We start from the raw sequence: 14,591 nt of genomic DNA on the forward strand, positions 1-14,591 counted from the left end.
TGGGACTTTGTCCAGATCTTTCAATGATTTGTGAGCTCCTCACACAATCCAGCCTGGTTAAACCCAGGATGGATTGTAGACAGGCCAGCCTAAATGTTTCTAACCGGCGAAGATGTTCCATTAGGGGTGTCCACGTTTCGCAAGCGTAGAGAAAAGAGGGAATGACCGTGGCCGAGAATACCTGAAGCTTCGTACGAAGCGACAAACCAGGTAGCTTCCACACAGAATTACGCAACCGATGAAAAGATATTGCCATTCGACTGATTCGGACTAGGATCTCTGCTGTCAGACCGGACCCGGTCATGAGCACACTGCTCAGGTATGGGAAACTCTCCACTCTCTCCACAACTGCCCCATCACCAATTGGGAGTTGTGGGGGTGGAGTGTCCGATAGTACAAAATGCCCAGGCAGGTTTTTGTGGGGCTGATAGTAAGGCCCCACCTCGTAGTGGCAAGCTCCAGGTTCAGCAGCAGCGCCTCCAACTCCTCCCCTGAATGAGCAGCAATTACCAGATCATTGGCATACATAACGTGGTTGACCAATAGGGAGCCATCCCTTGACCGCACCCGGGCATCAATCAACCTCCCATTGTATCTGTACCAGAAGGCTTCACGAACTACGTGGTCGAAAAATATGTTAAATAATGTGGGAGCCAGAAGACATCCCTGTCGCACCCCAAGGTGAACAAGGAATGTCTCCGACTCCCGGCCACGAAGTTTTACCCGGGCCCGCTCACCATAATAATGGTCGTGAGCAGAGGGTCAGGGACTCTGAAAGCACAAAGAATAATCCAGAGCCCATGCCTACTGATGGTAGCATAGGCCTTGACCAGTTCAATAAAGCAGAGATGTAGGTTTTGTTGGAATTCCCCACACCTCTGCTGTAGCAGACAGACAGGAAATATGGCATCTGTGCAGGACCGCCCTTTTCTGAAACCGCATTGGGGCTCCGCAAGCCTCTCCTCAGCGTGCCTGGCAAGGCGATGTTGAATAATCCTTTCCCGGCACACTGAGGAGTGAGATGCCCCTGTAGTTGTTACAGTCTGTGTGGTCCCCCTTCTTAAAGAGGGGGACCACCAGGGCATCCTTCCAATCCTGCGGAACCCATCCAGTGGTCCAGACTGTTGTTATGCCATGTAGGGCAGTCTGTGCACAAACGCCACTCTCCCTTAGCATTTCGCTTGGGAGATCATCTCTGCCCGGTGCCTTTCCTGGTCTCAGACTCTGGATCACCTTCAATACTTCCTCAACAGATGGCACCTCAGCCAGCCACTCACAGGGGGTGACTTCTTCTTCCAACATTTGGGACACCGCAGCCTCAGCAGGGTCATCCCCACTTTGTCCCATGATGTTTTCGAGGCTGAGGGACCTCACATAAATGCTCAACAAATCTGCAAACCTCTTCCGCGGGGTCGGAGATTGGATCACCGTTCTTTCCTCTAGTGATGGTAATAGGTGTGGCGCTGCAGGTTATTTTTTTGATGGAGTTAAATAGCGATTTGTGATCGCGGGCCATTGAGGTAGACTCCATCTCCTCAGCAACCCGCGACCACCACCCATCCTTGCAGCGCCTCACGGCTGTCCGAACCTCCAAGCGAAAGCTCCGGTAAGCCTCCTCATTCTCTGACGTGGGATGCTGTAGACGATGAGAGTGGGTCTGTCGCTTTTTCTCAGCCAGCCTTAACACCTCCTCTGTCAGCCAGGGTCTCTGGGGAGGTTTAGACCATGTTCCCAAAGCAGCCATTGCAGCTGCATGAGCCATAGTCCTAAACCTCGCCCATTTCCCCTCGACATCTGGAGGAGTGGGGGATGATGCCAACCCCAGCCGCAAGCGTTGATGAAATTCTCGCTTGCAACTTTCATCAGCTAGCTTAGACCATGCCACTTTGGGGTTGAATGGGGTCCTGGGTGTACACCTACCACCGGAGTGGAAGAATGGCAGGTGCATCTTACAGATGACAAGTCGATGGTCAGTGGGTAGATCAGCTCCATGGTAGGTCCTGGTGTCGAGGACATGGGCCTGCATCCGCTGTTCCGTCACTATGTAGTCCAGCAGATGTTCTTGCTTGGACCCGGCATTCATCCATGATGTTGTGTGTATGAGCCGATGCCGGAACAGCGTGTTGGTAATTACAAGCCTATGGGCTGCACAAAAATATAGCAGCCTCCTACCGTTGTTATTGAGCTGATCTGGCCAATGCCTTCCAATCACTCCAGACTAGGTGCCAGCATCATGACCAACTCGGGCATTGAAGTCGCCCAACAAGATGACTCTATCCGAGGGGCCACTTTAGCTAGCGCCTGTGACAGGAGGTCATAGAAGGCATCTGACTCATCGGCCTTGCCTGCATCCCTCCACGGATGTTCGTCTTTGGTGGGAGCATAAGTAACCACGACCACCACTCCTCGCCTCAGGTAGATGGGAAGGCGAGCTCAAAGTAGCCTGGGGCTTACAGCTTCCCACACCGCACTGCCACGCTCCCACGCCCCCTTCATTCTTTTGATCAGAAGAAGAGCCACTCCCTGTTGTTTGTCAGTCTCCTTCCCCGAGTAGAGGGCTATCCACCCCTCATGGTGGCAGGAGACAGAGCCGGACCTCCTGAATACAAGAGATCCAGGCGGTACCGGTCCAGCTCACGACAGAGCATTGGCAGCCTCTCCTCCGCAGCGAGTATTCGAACATTCCACGTGGCCACCCGCAGTGGTTTTTTATTGTTTCTGGAGGAGCCCCGAGGGTAAGGATTCAGTCTCCTAGCTCCGCCAAAAGGGGTTTGGCCAGGAGACGTCATAGACGCCTGTCCCCCCCGCGGCCTCTGGCACAAGCTTAATTAGATATTTTAGACGTGGTTTTGTGGTAATTAATTGAAGGTGAAGGGGTTACCAGCCCCTCGCACCCGTCCAGAGCCCCCATTTGGCCGCTGTGGTGGTTACAAACGCCATGAGGGGAATGGCCAATCTAACGAGGTAGGGGGTTGTTTTTGCCGGACACACACACTCACTACACACTCACACTACACACACAATACACACACAAACTACACTCACACTACACACTCACACTACACAAACTATACCCACACTACACACACACTACACAAACTATACACATACTACACTACACACACACTACACAAACTATACACACACAAACTACACACTGCACACACTACACACAGACACTACACTCAAACACATTATATACACTACACACACACTACACACATAGAACACAATATACATAGAACACACGACACATACACAACACACGTATAACACCCTACACACGCACACTACACAAACACCCTACACACTACACACACACACTACACACACTACACACACACAATAAAACACCCTACCCACACTACACACACTACACAAACACCCTCTCGTGTCTAGACCGCCACGTGCTCAGCCCTGCCTCATTCTGAAGGAATTGGCCAAATAGCCAGAGGCAGGACTCTCGCCAAAAGGCGCTGCCTAGAGCAGTGAGGCGCCAGCAGTGGGCGTTAGGTGGAGGGGGTACGGGGGGCTAGAGGGGAGGGGGGGGCTAGAGGGGAGGGGGTACGGGGGGCTAGAGGGGAGGGGGGGGCTAGAGGGGAGGGGGTACGGGGGGCTAGAGGGGAGGGGGGGGCTAGAGGGGAGGGGGTACGGGGGGCTAGAGGGGAGGGGGGGGCTAGAGGGGAGGGAGTACGGGGGGCTAGAGGGGAGGGGGGGCTAGAGGGGAGGGGGTACGGGGGGCTAGAGGGGAGGGGGGGGGGCTAGAGGGGAGGGGGGGGGCTAGAAAAGAGGGGGGCTCGAGGAGAGGGGGGGGGGGCTAGAGGGAATGGGAGGTGGGCTAGAGGGGAGGGGGGGGAGCTAGAGGGGAGGGAGTACGGGGGGCTAGAGGGGAGGGGGGGCTAGAGGGGAGGGGGTACGGGGGGCTAGAGGGGGGGGGCTAGAGGGAAGGGGGGGGGCTAGAAGGGAGGGGGGCTCGAGGAGAGGGGGGGCTAGAGGGAATGGGGAGGGGCTAGAGGGAATGGGGGGTGGGCTAGAGGGGAGGGGGGTGGGCTAGAGGGAAGGGGGGGGCTAGAAGGGAGGGGGGCTCGAGGAGAGGGGGGGGCTAGAGGGAATGGGGAGGGGCTAGAGGGAATGGGGGGTGGGCTAGAGGGGAGGGGGGCTAGAGGGAATGGGGGGCTAGAGGGGAGGGGGGGCTAGAGGGGAGGGAGGCTAGAGGGGAGGGGGGCTAGAGGGGAGGGAGGCTAGAGGGAAGGGGGGATGGAGGGGAGGGGGGCTAGAGGGGAGGGAGGCTAGAGGGGAGGGGGGGCTAGAGGGAATGGGGGGGGCTAGAAAGGAGGGGGGCTAGAGGGAATGGGGGGGGGGCTAGAGGGGAGGGGGGGCTAGAGCGAAAGGCGGGTAGAGGGGAGGGGGGGCTAGAGGGGAGGGGGGGCTAGAGGGGAGGGACTTGGGGGTGTTGACGTGCTAATTGGCACCCAGTGTAGGTGCCGTGTGTTGTACGGAGGCGCACACTGGAGTTTGGAGGCAACACGTTTATTCCAACTCCCCAACAGGGTAACTCACTAAACGTACACTCTGGTTCTACTGCTAGGTGATAGCTACACGGTTAACTATGTGAGCAGCGGGTTAACTACACAACCGGGTCAGTCGGCCTACACGCTGCCTGACCCACGATGCCGAGCGAAGACCGAAGGGACGCAGCACCAAAGGTTGATTCCACAGGCGAGCGCCGATTGCCCTCGGGGCTTCCCCTTGATCCCCCCGAGCGCGGCCTCGCTCCGCCCTCGGCCACGCCCCCTTCTGGATCTTGCCAGAAGGCTCTCGGCTCCACGTCACGTGTCCCTCGAGCCCCCTTTCGGCCCCCTTGCTACCCTGTCGCGGTCACGTGCCCTCTCGGGTTCACACGCAGTAGCACGTCCTCACTTGCTCTCCTCCAGCCCTCACCAGAACCATGCCCCCCCCGCCCCTATGGCCAGCTTCAATGTCAACCCATGGTCTGGTGGCAGAGATGACCCCCGACGTGCGTTTCCACTCTCGTGACAGCAACTGACGCTAACGCCACAGTGACACCGTTAATGTCCCTACATAAGTAATGTGTTTGTTGGGACACAGGGGTAGGAAGGGAGTTAATGGAGACGGGGAGGGGGGGTGCGGGAATGAGTTAATTGAGACGCCGTTGTCACGGTGAGACGCGAGGTCGCGCATTCGGTTACGAAATGAGCGATGCCCGTGCCAACTTGGCGAGAGGAGCGAGACAACAGAGAGAGAGAGATAGCGCACAGCAGCACAAGACTCAGACAAAGATCCCCGTATAGCCTTGAGGAGACTTTTTGAGGCAAGTGCTTTTCGCGAGGAGCACCTATGAGGGGGTGGGTGGCCAGCACCACGCCCGGCCGCCTTCGTCTCCCCATGGCTGACGTTTAACACACACCGCACCAGTCACTCATTTAAGGCTGAGTGGAACTAGGGGAGGGTTCAGCACCGGTTCAGATATTCGTCACCGATGTTAGCCGCGAGAGCGACTCGATTTCAATCGCCTGTGAGTCAACCTGAGTTCGATTCCCGCTCTTTGAGGATCACTGGCAGGAGATCACGGTACAGACCCAGGTGCCTTGGGTTAACTGGCAGATGCACCACCTCTAATCCCCACTGTGCCAACTTGCTGAATTTTATCCAGCCAGCACTCGGCTCATTGGGTTGTGAACGTCGCTCTTCTGCCCTCCGCTGTCGTTGGAGGGCGACTGCCTCCAACTGCTCAGCAGCAGCGTCCTTCACGAGCCTCCTCCACAGAGGCCGATATTGACACCGCTGGTACCGGTATTCGGCAAGTCGACTCAGCTCTACGCCCTCCCGTGCCGCATCAGTCCATCTCTTCTCCAGTCCGTGCCGCGCCCGTTTAGTACCCCCCCCCCCCCCCCCCCCCCCGCTATATTCGGGCAAACAGAAGCTGCTTGGGCATGCGGGTTACAGGACCCAGCCAACATAGCCATGTCTGCCAGAGGCGCTCACTGATGCGGACAGTGTGTGGATCGTTCGGTTATCTGTGAGCTCCTCACACAATCCAGCCTGGTTAAACCCAGGATGAATCGTTGGCATCGCAGCCTGGAAAGTTTCATATTGTAACGGGGCGCACGTTTTGCGCGAACATGGAAGGGAGGGCGCGACAGTGGCCGAGACGAACCGAAGCTTTGTATAAAACTCACCCGCTCACCCGCTCTGCATCCACCCACTCACTCACCCACCGACTCACCCACTCACTCACCCACCGACTCATCCACTCAGGCACCCACTCACTCACCCACCGACTCACCCACTTACTTACCGACTCACCCACTCACCCACCGACTCACCAACTCACTCACCCACCGACTCACCCACTCACTTACCGACTCACCCACTCACTTACCGACTCACCCACTCACTCACCCACCGACTCACCCACTCACTCACTTACTGACTCACCCAGTCACTCACCCACCGACTCACCCACTCACCGGCATGACGCTGAGATCCACGCGTTGAGCCCACGCGGCGCGGATACGAAAATCGGGAGTCGAGGACTTCACGGGCAGGGAGAGGCACACGGGGAGAGAGACACGGGGAGAGAGACATGGGTCGATAGGCACAGGGAAAAAGACACAGAGACAGGGGAGAAACACACAGAGAGGCAGGAGACAGACAGAGGGAGAGAGACGGGAGACACGGGAGAGACGGGGGAGGGACACGGGGAGACAAAGGTGGATAAGGCGATAGGACAGACGCAGGTAAGACACTGGTAAACACAGATCGACAAAAACACAGGTAGACAATAATAAACAACATGGGATACAGGTCGACACACGCATATGCAGAGACACGAGTAGGCAGGCACACAGGTAGACATAGGAAGACAATGACAAATATGCCCCCTATAGCATTACCTGACTGGTAGGGCAAGTGCTGTTAGCGAGTAACACTTATGAAGGCCGGCACGGCACACGAAGGCTGGGGGGGGGGGGGGGGCAGCACCACGCCCGACCAGGTAGACACAAAGGTAAAAACAGAGACACACAGGTAGACAGGAAGACGCAGAGACACGGGCAGACACACACACACGGGGAGACACACACACACGGGTAGACACACACACGGGGACACACACACACAGGTAGACACACACACACGGGTAGACACACACACACGGGGAGACACACACAGGTAGACACATACACACGGGGAGACACACACAGGTAGACACACACACACGGGGAGACACACACACACGGGGAGACACACACAGGTAGACACACACAGACGGGGAGACACACACACGGGGAGACACACACACGGGTAGACACACACAAGCACACACACACACACGGGGGGAGACACACACACACGGGGAGACACACACACACGGGGAGACACACACACACACGTGTATACACACACACAGGTAAACACACACGGGGAGACACACACAGGCACAAGTATACACACACACACGGGTAGACACGAATAGCAGAGGCGCAGCTGCTCGCACTTAGTGCGCGCGAGTTTCGCCGGAGCTGACCTAGACGGGAGCCGAACCGCCGCGCCCCGCGACTCTCATTGTCTCGCCGGCTCCTCCCCCGCTTCAGTGGCCGCAATTATCGAGAGAACGGCGGCGCGCGCGGAGAGACGCAAGCCGCTGTGAGAAGTGTCCCCACGTCGCCCATTGCCACCGCCACAGGCACGAAGCCTCGGGGTGGACGGAAGCCGGACGGGAAAGGGGGACACGGGGGACGTGGGGGATGTGGGGACACGGGGGACACGGGGGACGTGGGGACACGGGGGACACGGGGGACGTGGGGGACGTGGGGACGTGGGGACACGGGGGACACGGGGGACGTGGGGGACGTGGGGACGTGGGGACACGGGGGACGTGGGGACGTGGGGACACGGGGGACGTGGGGGACGTGGGGACACGGGGGACGTGGGACACGGGGGACGTGGGGACACGGGGGATGTGGGGACACGGGGGACACGGGGGACACGGGGGACGTGGGGACACGGGGGACACGGGGGATGTGGGGACACGGGGGACGTGGGGACACGGGGGACGTGGGGACGTGGGGACGTGGGGACGTGGGGGACGTGGGGACACGGGGGACGTGGGGACACGGGGGACGTGGGGACACGGGGGACGTGGGGACGTGGGGGACGTGGGGACGTGGGGGACGTGGGGACACGGGGGACGTGGGGACACGGGAGACGTGAGGGACACGGGGACACGGAGGACATGGGGGACACGGGAAACGTGGGGGACACGGGGGACACGGGGGACGTGGGGACACGGGGGACACGGGGGACGTGGGGACACGGGGGACGTGGGGGACACGGGGGACACGGGGGACACGGGGGACACGGGGGACACGGGAGACGTGGGGGACACGGGGGACGTGGGACGTGGGGGACACGGGGGACACGGGGGACACGGGGGACGTGGGGACACGGGGGACGTGGGAGACACGGGGGACGTGGGGACACGGGGGACGTGGGGACACGGGGGACACGGGGGACACGGGGGACGTGGGGGACGTGGGGACACGGGGGACGTGGGGGACACGGGGGACGTGGGGGACACGGGGGACGTGGGGACACGGGGGACGTGGGGACACGGGGGACGTGGGGGACGTGGGGGACACGGGGGACGTGGGGACACGGGAAACGTGGGGGAGACGGGGGACGTGGGGGACACGGGAAACGTGGGGGACGTGGGGACACGGGGGACGTGGGGGACGTGGGGACACGGGAAACGTGGGGGACACGGGGGACGTGGGGACACGGGAAACGTGGGGGACACGGGAAACGTGGGGGACACGGGGGACACGGGGGACGTGGGGACACGGGAAACGTGGGGGACACGGGACACGGGGGACACGGGGGACACGGGGGACGTGGGAATACGGGGTTCACTGAGACTGATGGAAATGAGGACCTGGGGACACTGAGATAGCGGGAAACGGGAATTTAGGATCACTGGGACACGGGGACTACTGAGAGGGAAATGAGGACTTGGGGACACGGAGACACTCTGGGGACATGGGGGAACGTAGACACCGATATATGGGGAATACGGGAAACGAGGGTTGAGGGAAGTGGTGCCTTTGGGACAGGGGGACACCAAGTACCTGAGTTCCGAGCTGAAGCTAAGTCCCGCAGCCAGGAGACTCATCCTGCAGCTCCCCCGGCTCCTCCATCAGGTGCGAGGGGTAGCGGCAACCGCGGGGTCCCCCGGGCCCCCCTCGCCACCCCGGGGCCCCAGCGCGGCCTCCAATCGCGAACCCCGGAATCAGCGGGGGGGGGGGGGCAGAGGGAGGGAGCAGAGAGAGGGGGGAGCTTGAAGGAGGGAGATGGAGGGAGCAGAGAGAGGGAGGGTGCAGAGAGAGGGAGCAGATGGAGGGAGCAGAGGAGGGGGGGCAGAGAGAGGGAGCAAGGAAGGGGGGGCAGATAGAGAGAGAGGGAGCCAGAGGGAGGGAGCAGATGGAGGGAGCAGAGGAAGGGGGGGCAGAGAGAGAGAGGGAGCAGAGGGAGGGAGCAGAGAGAGAGAGAGGGAGCAGAGGGAGGGAGCAGAGAGCGGATGGGGAGTGGCAAGAGGAGGAATGTGAGAGGGGAGCGATTGAGAGGAGAGGTGAGAGAGGAGAGGAGACAGAGCAGAGGTGAGGAGAGGAAGCAGTGAGGAGAGGCGACAGGGGAGAGAGGTGAGATGAGAGGCGGTGACGAGACAGAGGAGAGGGGGGGGGAAGAGGTGACGAGGGTGGGGGGAGGTGAAAACGGGTCGAAGGGATGAAGGGTGCGAGAGCGGGGAGGAGACAGGAGGGAGAAGGGGGGAGGATGGAGAGAGAGCGGAGAAGGAAGGAGGCGGTAGTGAGGAGGAGCTGAGTGGAGCTCCTGCAGGTGGTAACAAGCTTGGGCCGTAGGCGGTGGGGATGCGGCAGAACAGCAATGGATTATATGAGTGAATCACTGTTTGTGTGTGTGAAGCTTTCGGGTCTTAATTATTCCCGAGTCAGCGTGGGTTCTCACTGGGTAGCCTCCCGGTTTCCCTCGCAGGGCGGGAGACTCGGGGAGGCTGTCATGGGTTCATACATCCATTGACGTCTTCCATCACCACCATCACCACCATCACTACCAACACCATCACAACCATCACTATCAACATCGCCAACACGACCACCATCACCATAATCATCTTCACTAATACCAACATCAACCACCACTGTCATCACCAGGTGCACCACCTACCAACGATATCACCACCATCACCACCTTCACCACTTTCACCACGATTCGTAACCACAACTAGTGACTACCACTTATCGGTAATAATATTATCCCACCTCTCCCAGGCACGTCCGCAACTTGGGTTGCTAAAACCGGTAACCGTTTTCCAGTCCCCCAATTCAGGAACCGGTAACCGTTTCCAGCGGAATTGTTGCAATGGACGCGCCAGCCAGCACGGCGGTCTAAGTGACCACGTGGTTCATCTGCAAAGTTAAGAGGTAAAGGCGCAGCCCTGAAATTTCTCGCTCACGCCACTGCTGGGGGGTAGGGGGGGAAGGGGGACTCCACTAATTTAGCGCTCTCGAGAGTACTTGGTCTACTCTTCCACGCTGGCCAGGACAGCAACGTCTTGGAAGAGGCCAGCCCACACTTTTTTACCCCAACACACGCGACCTTCAGTGGCGGCTGTGGTTGATGAAGACATTTCACTGCCCCGTGGCGGGGGTGTGGGGGGGCTTTCACTCGCACCGTCGTATCAAATGCCGCGCCGGGAGATAAGAATCCAACCGGCGTCATCTGTCTTGTAAGTCTCCGGTGCGCGAACCATCACAGCCCCTGTGGCAACTGCCTTCGTTTCACGGTTGAAAATTAAAACCCAATCCGTTCATTGCCAGACATTGATGTACGTGCGGCAATGCGGTAACCGGTTTTTTTTTTCAATGCGGTTACCCTCCCCGCGTACCCCCCACGTGGCGCTCGGGGAGACAACGCCGCCTCGTGGCAATCCGAGGGAGTAGTCCACTCAACAATTACTCGTCCAGTCTTCCTACTCAACCACTTCATCAGATAACCACTCATCCATCCAGCCCCCCAACTCAACCACTCAACCACCTAATAAACCACTCACCCACCCATTAATCCAGCCCCCCAAATCAACCACTCACCTACCCACTCAACCACCTAATCACTCACCTAACCAACCACGCATCCATCCAACCACACACTACTCAACCGCATCCAAACAACTCAACCTCCGAAGAAACCACTCAACCATAAATCCACGCATGACCTCAACTACACAATCATCCAACCAACCACCCAGCCACCGATTCACGGAATAACTTTGCAGGGGCGGCGGGGCTTTATAAATAACAATGACACGTGTGGTGCCTGCGAGTGTCTAACGATCGCCCCCCACATGTCCACCTCTCGACGAACAAGAGTACAATCACGGTGAGCCCGTCGGCCAATCACGTGCAACGGCAAAGTGTGGGTCCTCCCATCTCTTACTCCAGAGCATCTATCTCATGGAGGCATTTCCACCAGCTGTGATGTGAGCGAGAAATTGCAGGGCTGCCCCTACACTTTCTACGATCCACTTTTCGGAAAACATCTCCGATGCGATAATTGTTTTTTTACCCTTCCATCTGGCAACAAAACTGACACCTTTTTTTTTACAAGGAGTCATGTTTGCATAGACCACAATACCTGCAGTCATAATGCAAACAAAAAACTCTGATAATGTATGCACTGTCCTTGAAGTTGATTGGTCCACACCCGAGACAGCTTTCCTTAGAGCCTAGTCTCACATGGGTTGGACCAGATGACTCCGATGCGCTTTGGTATTTTCACGTCAAACACGTCATCGCGTCATCACGTGGACGTACACGACGACTGAGGTTGGTACACAGCAAGCGATGGGAGCAGGAACGCAGCAACAAAGGTCGATGATCGTAAATTCGATTCGCAAATGGTCTGGGGGGGGGGGGGGGAGATATTCCACACAATGAGTAATTGTATACAAATCTCGAGCGCAAACAATAATCCCAAGAATCGGACCGTCTCTCAGATGACGATGTGGAAGCTCCTGATGTCACCCTTGTGGAGGTCAACTGTGCCCTTCGCAGTGTGAGTGAGGACAACTCACCTGGATCAGATGGTATAACCGTGGACATCATTAAATTACTCATGGAATCACACAGAGCAGCAATCACCGTCCCCCTACCGGAAGACTAGCATCTGTTTGCAGGCCAGGTGACGAGAGTTGCTACTGGGGGTGCCCTTTTCAATGCGTCGAGGTGAGATGCGTTATAAAGCGCTCTTCATGCGCCCGCGAAGGGCGCAATATCACGCACAAATAGCTACATAAGTGGCAGTTGGGGCTGTTCACAAAATGTGAACAAAGATGTAAAACAACTAGGCCGTGGAATGGTGCCTCTATCATTCTTCTACTCTGACGCGGCGACGAAACGGACCTGAAGAGCGACGGACTCATTCGCTGTTCCGCTTTGATGGAAAATGACGGAGGCCGTAGGTCGCCAACAGGCCAACGGGGTTAGAAGCAAAGGCTGAGACGAGGTTTTCCTACCATCCACCACACGTCCTATGACCCATCGTGACCTGTTGGCAAAGACCCATGAACATCGATGACCGATGTGCCGAGCCCTTATCGACTGCGAAGAGGCATTTCACTCGGTGCGATTTTACGTATTTCAAACGAGCTCTCACAAACCGACGGCTAAATAAACTACGTAGAAAAACTTTATATATATATTTTTAAACCCGCTCACAAACATGCAGCAGCCACGCTCGGACAACAAAGCAAGCGGTCAGTCAGTAAAACAAAATCAACCACTTACCGAACCACAACTGCTCACTCGGCCAACCAACTCGCCTAACCACTCCACATGCATCGGAGACTATCTAGAACTTGATGCGAATGCCAGCAAAACGAAAATGATGCCTTCTGGAAAGCGGTTAATTGACTCCCCCCACCCACCCCACTTCCAAAATGATGGCGTTCGACTGTCAACTAGTTGCACTCGACGTGGAGAGGTTTAAACAACACCAAGGTGCCATCCTCGACCAACAAGCCATCGTTTGCTGCACATACCGATCACAATAAAGGTTTAAAAAAATGGCTTCCTGTACAAACTTTGCATTTCACCCCGACTACGATTTGATATTATAGGCACTATACTCCCCGTCACACGACTACTGCATCGTAATGCTATGGACAGACCTGGTGTTGCTAAGCGGTAAAACTGGTTCAATTGCACCACTCCGCGTTGACGTTGATGTCCACCCACAGCACCCGAAACTTTATCTCAACTCCAATCAGCTCCCCAATGATCCGCGCAGGGAATGGCATTGGGCCATCTTCACCCTCAAAAGCGCTGACAAAATAAGTCTTCCAAGGAGCTTCTGGATCATTTAATTTCCCCAGGAAAAGGCGCAACGGTTGCTAGAAGATGTTAACTACCTCGCTCTGGTATACAGGAGGTCGTGGGTGAGACCTGACCCTGACGCCTGCTGCTGTATATTTGGAGTTTGCGTGTCTCTTTCCTCGTGGTCGCGTGGATTTTTCTCCGGCTTCTCCGGCTTTGCCCTCCACATTTAAAAACACGCGTTTAGAGTATTACGCTGCTATCCACGTGATAAGTCACTTCGTTGAGCTATCATCTGTGCGGAGTCAGGTCGCTTCTACAAACAAGCTGTATAGCTCAGTGGGCATTACTTGCTAAAATAAAAAAAGAATCCTTATAAGTCCCCCTCCCAAACTCGGTTTAAAGGCCTTCCGTGTAGCGGGAAGGGATTTAAATCGTAATCTCTGGAATAACCGAGGGAAAATCTCTGGGATAAAATCCTTAACCATCCTCGTCCCACATCAATTCACTTTAGGCCCTCAGATTTACTTTCACGTGCAATTGGCTGCTCTGCAGATGTTAAGTTCCATGTTGTTTGTGACAATTTAACCTCGGTGCCGTTTGGCACCCAAATACTTTATACTGCGTTCTACCAGTCTTGGTGTCTTCTCTATGCTTAAAATTTGATTTAAAACTTTCGTGACTGCATTAAATAATATTCTTTGGTTCTTTCGGTAAAGTCACGTAGATAGAAAATAACAAAAATAATAAAGAATAAATACTAAATAAAAGCCAAAAACTCACACCGAGTTTTTGGTTTTTTATTTATATACATATTTTTTTAATCTATGCTTGTTGCACCGTGATGTCGATTCACGACCTTGCCGTTCGGCACCTGACATGGACTGCAACGCTTTTGGATCGTTTTGTTCATGTTATTTTGCTCTAACCACGTTTCTATGGAGGAACCAGTTACCCTGCCATCGAAAAATGGAAATATATTGCCCAATAGGTTTTACCCACATCAAAATAAACTAAACCACTCAATAAAGTTACCAAGCACCAACTTCCCAACCCACTCGGCAATAACTCGATATCTCAACCGATTAACCACAAACCACTCGGGCAGCATCCACAACATCCACTCGGTGAAACTTCCTTCATTGAGAGCACAGTGGGAACCCCCACCCCTAACCCCCCACC

At 56.3% G+C, this 14,591-nt stretch overlaps 1 protein-coding gene across 1 annotated transcript in view; it reads right to left on the minus strand.

The window, feature by feature from the left end:
* Nucleotides 1-9,277, minus strand: part of LOC133342171 (glucagon-like peptide 1 receptor) — a 72,100-nt gene extending 62,823 nt beyond the window's left edge. The window contains exons 1-2 of the mRNA XM_061551138.1: nt 9,150-9,277; nt 6,492-6,557 (exon numbers count right to left, since the gene is read on the minus strand). Coding sequence (XP_061407122.1) covers nt 6,492-6,497 — 6 coding nt within the window. The 5' untranslated portion in view covers nt 6,498-6,557; nt 9,150-9,277. The remainder of the gene's footprint in view (nt 1-6,491; nt 6,558-9,149) is intronic.
* Between the last annotated feature and the right edge of the window lie 5,314 nt (nt 9,278-14,591).

The sequence above is a fragment of the Lethenteron reissneri genome, chromosome 14 (assembly GCF_015708825.2).
Source record: "Lethenteron reissneri isolate LAM-NWPU_2019-01 chromosome 14, ASM1570882v1, whole genome shotgun sequence".
Lineage (NCBI taxonomy): Eukaryota > Metazoa > Chordata > Hyperoartia > Petromyzontiformes > Petromyzontidae > Lethenteron > Lethenteron reissneri.